This window comes from Papaver somniferum, chromosome 2, assembly GCF_003573695.1.
Source record: "Papaver somniferum cultivar HN1 chromosome 2, ASM357369v1, whole genome shotgun sequence".
NCBI lineage: Eukaryota > Viridiplantae > Streptophyta > Magnoliopsida > Ranunculales > Papaveraceae > Papaver > Papaver somniferum.
Window position 1 is genome coordinate 134489201 of NC_039359.1, and position 5854 is coordinate 134495054.

The 5854-nt window shown below is 35.3% G+C and overlaps 1 protein-coding gene across 1 annotated transcript; it reads right to left on the bottom strand.

Moving 5' to 3' along the window:
* Nucleotides 1–4183: 4183 nt before the first annotated feature.
* On the bottom strand, nucleotides 4184–5533 carry LOC113352005. Its single transcript, XM_026595890.1, has one exon. It carries the CDS (start codon nucleotides 5531–5533, stop codon nucleotides 4184–4186), a length of 1350 nt encoding a protein of 449 aa, XP_026451675.1.
* Between the last annotated feature and the right edge of the window lie 321 nt (nucleotides 5534–5854).

Sequence of the window (5854 nt, forward strand, 5' to 3'; positions counted from 1 at the left end):
CATCACCTAATAGCTTTACCATTGTACTACAACGATATCTGAATGAAAAAATGAATTTTGATGTATTATAATATCCCTTAGAGAAAATTAATTTTGATACATCATGACATTCCCTATGTGTTACAAGGATATATAGGTTTAATTTATAGGGATTTTATTTATTTTATTTTTTAAGCATGAATTATAGGTAAACCTATTTTTGATAAAAAAAGTTTTTTATTGAATTTTATTTTCTTGTGTTTTTTTTTTCTTTTTACTAAAACAACATTATATTAAACGCGAAGCAAAACTATATACAGATACGTCAAAACCTTACAAAACCCAAACAAAGTTGTTTTTTTTTTTAACTTATTTATTTTTGGTAAAGTTCTAACAAAACTCAAACAAAGCTTCTAGTCGAAAGCCTAGCAACAAGCTGGGCTCCAACTCCTCTTTGAATAGCAACACCTAATCTATGGAAAATAAAACTACCAAAGCCACTACTAGCATCGTTACTAATTAAGCAATTCTTCAAACGCTTGAAAAAAAATCAAAGTGTCTTCGCCAAGCTCCCTCAGAGTGGTGAAGGCCAAGATGCCCAGACCAAACCCCAAAGAAGTACACTTGTCCAAATATTTAGTGTGTTTTCTAGAAACCGCATTGGAAAAAGCTTTTTCGGGGACAAATGAACGAATACCATCACCAGTGAAAGGGGGAGACACCAGACATCCTTGCAAACATCTTTCCCATTCTCCCAGTTGAGAACAAGAATCTTTAACATCAGCAGACATTTCTTGACGATCCAAAGCTTATATGAATGTAGAAAATAGAATAGTTACATTTCAGGAACTTCTGGAAAAGTGTATGCAGAGAGGCAAAATGCCTTTCAACTCCAGGCACACCAAGCTGCTAATGCAGATGCCACACATGCGATGTCAGAGACTTAAATGCGAATATACGCACCAAGTATATTCGCGTAAAGGTATTTCATTGATCTATCCCTATTTTTGATCAATTTCTTATATTATTAAATTTTGGTTGCTTTGCATGAATTTTTTCTTTTTAAAATAACCTTCTCTGTATGGAAAAAACAACAACAAAGTGACTGGTTGTCAATTCCAAAAAAAAAAGGAATGTATTGACGATGGTTTGTTTAAGAAACATGCACATATGTGATAGAATCTCGATAGTTATTTAAAATAGTAGTAATGTTGATGCTAAGACCAATAAAACACATTAAATTTTTTCCAAAGTTATGGGTATTAAATTCTAATTTAAACTTTTAAAGTAAATAAAATTTTAAAGTAAATAAAATAACTGAACCAACTAATCTTCAATGTCAGTGTCTTCATCATTCACCACAACTTCCTCTTCATCTGGTAAGTCATCAGTATAGTCAAATAACGTGTCATCTTCCTCCTCTTCATCATCGATTGAACCATCTGTAACTACAAAGTCTACATCTATCTTTTCATATTCACCATCATCATCTCGTTGTAGTTGATTTTCATGAATATCGTCCGCTTCAACAGTTGTTAACAACGTCGACTCCCCACTCTGATAGGCCTCACTAACATCAGTGTGAAGATCATCATTTTCCAATTCTTCGGAGTCCTCAACCTCAGGAATATCCCACAAATGTCTATGTTGCATTTTTTGAACCACTTTCCAATTTAATCCGAATTTGTGATCATTAACATAGAACACTTGCCGAACTTGGGATGCAAAAATAAATGGTTGATCCTCGTACCAGAAATTGCTCAGATCTAAGCATGTGAAACTATAGTCCTTCTGAATCCTATTTCTCCTTGGGTTTACATCAAACCATTTGCACTTAAATAACACAACGCGATAACCCAGCGTATACTCTAACTCGATAACATCGCTTACAGTACCGTAAAATTCCATTGCCGAACCATCATGTTCACTATCAACTACCAAACCACTATTTTGGGTTGTCCGGCGAACTTCCCTTTGACTAGTGTGAAAGCGCACTCCATTAACATTGCAAACAGAATATGAATTTGCACGAAAATCAAATCCCCATGCTAATTAGTATAACTCCTGAGTAGCTTCGGGTGACTTTTTGGCCCATAAAGTTGTCATCTGCCAAAAGAATTTAGAAAAATTTAAATTTACGATGAAACAATATCTCTTTCTTTCTGGTTGTTGCCACCAAGTCTCTTGCTCCTATTAAGCTCATCCTTAGTCGAAGTAGGTAGTGGTACTGGGTGGTGTTTGCATTTGGGAGTGTCGACATATGGTCCGTATAAATTTCTAAGGTTTAGCATGGTAGATAACATCTATGACTAGTTTGAACTTATATGGTTTGGTGCAGCATGTTTTGGATGGATATATATGTCTTTAAAAACCAGATTTGTATAAATCACACGTTGCTAGTTGTCGTCAATCGACCCATATATATATATTAGAAAATGAAAAACTTCTAGTACGAATGCCACTAGTGTGAAAGATGTTATTTTCTTTATCGGCAAGGCTTTTAAAATGACTCTTAAGTTTTCTGTTTGACTAATTAATGTTGCGGTTTAGGACATGCATGGTCTCATTTTTCTGCCATCACTATCTACACTAACCGCTGCTACTTTCTTTTTGGGGGTGGGGGAAGAAAGTACACAGTTATGATCATCTCAAAAAACAATCAATAAGTATAAAAAGAGAGAACACTTACACGATCTTTAAACCATTCGGGAAACTGTTTTTGATGTCTTTGCAACACGTTCACATTATTTTCCTTCTTCAACAAAGTCAGGTGCTCTCTACAGAAATTAGATAACAAACAATAAGATTTTTCATGTTTAGTGATAACTTTGCATAAATGTTAATAATATTAAAGCTACTCACTGCATGTAAGGCTGCACTTCATCACAATTGTTTAGAACAAACCAGATCATTTGATCTCGTTCTTGCAATGATAATTCGTTTATATCATAAGCACCAGTATGACAAATATCGTGAGCGAAGACAGATATAGATCCCCTTTTCCGTTGATTATTGTTTGATCTATCAGGATTTCTTTCTGGTCGAGTAAACTTTGTTTCCGTCCCACGTAAATGCATTGAACAAAATGTCAAAGACTCGTTAACAATGTAAGCTTCTGCAATTGATCCCTCTGGACGAGCTTTATTTTTCACGTAACGCTTAAGAGTCCCCAATGCCCTGAAAATTGTAAATTTATAAATAAAATAAAAAACAACAAAGATGTATAGGTATTCGAAAATATAAATATATGTCATGGAATAATAAGGTACGCGAATTATACATACCTTTCAATTGGACACATCCAGCTATAACCTACTGGTCCAACAAGTTTTGCTTCCTGTGGCAAGTGAACAGCTAGGTGAACCATGACATCAAAAAAGGCAGGTGGATAAATCCTTTCCAACTTACACAAAATCAACGGTATTGCTTTTTCGAGTTCATCCAAGTGAGCTACAGTCAATGTCTTTGCACACAAATCATGAAAGAAATTGCACAACTCAATCAAGGGAGTGCACAGATCTTTTTTCAGGTAAGGTCGAATCCCGACAGGGAGTAGCCTTTGTAATAAAACATGACAATCATGACTTTTGAGACCGGATATCTTTCCTTCATTAACGTTAACACTCCTTGATATGTTAGCGGCATAACCATCTGGAAACTTCACCGATTTTAGGAATTTACAAAAATGTCTCCTTTGATCTGGTGACAGAGTATAACATGCAGGACGTTTTATGAATTTGTTTCCCACGCGTTTAAGATGCAGCTCTTTCTTTATGTTCATGTCTTCCAAATCTAAACGAGCTTTCATTGTATCTTTTGTTTTTCCTTCAATGTTCATCAATTTTCCCACAATGTTATCACATATATTTTTCTCAATATGCATCACATCAAGCTTATGTCTGATTAAATGGTCTTTCCAATATGGAAGCTCGTAGAATATGCTCTTCTTTACCCAGTTCAATTCATCAGGACAACGCTTACGATTCTTATCATATATATCTGGATGCTTTCCCGGATTGGTATTTCTAATATTGTTCATCTGGGACAAAAGTTCATCTCCTGTAAACTTCTTAGGTGGAGACCGATAATCGTGTTTTCCATTATGAAGATTACTCCGTCTCCATTTATGATCAGGGGACAGGTATCGGCGATGGCCCATATAACATATCTTGCTCCTCAATTTAATTGATGGTGCATCTTCATTTCAAACAGGACAAGCTAAATACCCTTTTGTACTCCATCCAGACAAATTGGCATATGCTGGAAAGTCATTAATGGTCCACAACACAGCTGCATGCATACGAAAACTTTTTTCACTTGAGGCATCATAAGTTTCCACACCAGTATCCCACAATTCTTTCAGTTCATCAATCAAAGGACGCAAATATACATCAATATCTCTGCCAGGTGCTTGTGGGCCAGGAATAAGTAATGACATCATGAAAAAAGGCTCCTTCATGCATTTCCAAGGAGGTAGATTATAAGGTATAAGTATTACCGGCCACATGCTGTATGAGTTGCTCATGTTTCCAAAAGGATTAAATCCATCGGTGGCCAAACCAATTCGAACGTTACGTGGATCTTGTGCGAACGATGGATACCGATTATCAAAATCTTTCCAAGCTTCCCCATCAGCAGGATGCTTCAAAACGCCTTCTTTCTGGTCATACTTGTCTTTGTGCCATCGCATATCTTTAGCTGTGTGTTTTGATGAAAATAACCTTTGTAATCTAGGTTTTAATGGAAAATATCGCAGTATCTTGTGCGGGATTTTCTTGCCTTTCCCATCGTCAATTTTGTACCTAGACTCATGACAAACAGGACAATCAACTCTTTCACTGTGCTCTTTCCAAAAGAGTGCACAATCATTTTTGCATGCATGGATTGATTCATAACCCAATCCCAAGTCACGAAGCATCTTCTTGGCATCATAGTATGACTTCGGAATCCTATTGGTTTTTGGAAAAGCTAGTTTCAGCAGTTGGAGGAGCATTTCAAAGCACTTGTTACTCATGTGATTTAGTACCTTGATATGCATCAACTTTATAAGGAACGTCAATGACGAAAAATCTGTGCATCCAGGATACAATTCTTCTTTGGCTTCACTTAATAACTCAGCAAACTCTCCAAAATCTACTTCACCCTTATCATCACGACCAGTATCCATTCCTTCTCCTTGACTATCCAACCGTCTCGATTCGATTTGTGTGTGTATCATTTCAACTATTTCATCGTCGTCCTCATAATCATCATCATCATCATCAATATCAACGTTGGCGGAACTTGGATTAGGCTGATTTTGGGAATAAGGATCAACTTCTCCATGATGTATCCATATCGTGTAACTTCCTGCCATTCCATATTTATATAGATGGCTTTCGACAAAATTCAATGAAACATGACCGTTTGCGTTTATACAATTTGCACATGGACATAAACATTTATCCATGTTTTTCTCCGCCATATAATTAGATGCCATCTGAATAAACGATTGAACCCCTTTTAAGAATTTAGGACTCAACTTGTTTCTCTCGTACATCCAGCTTTTATCCATTCCTGTGAATAAAGAAGAAGGTAAGATATTTATGAAAAAAATTTATAGGAAAATAATTCATCAGATAATAACATATGCTTCAAATAAATAAATAATACTAAAAACCTTGGAAAATTACAATAGAAACCACATACAAACAGAAAACCAAACCATTAAACCTGAATTTTGAATAGCGTTTTATTCGTTAGCCAAAGGATTTATCTTCTCTTGATTGAAACAAAAAAATAATCAACAATCATCAAAGACAAAAAAAAATATAAGATATTAGGAAAAAAAAAAGCAATTACATAATGTTTTTGATAATTATAATTTTTTATAGAA

Coding starts and splice junctions, on each gene's coding strand:
- LOC113352005 (XM_026595890.1), bottom strand. CDS start 5,533: ATGGATAAAAGCTGGATGTACGAGAGAAACAAGTTGAGTCCTAAATTC.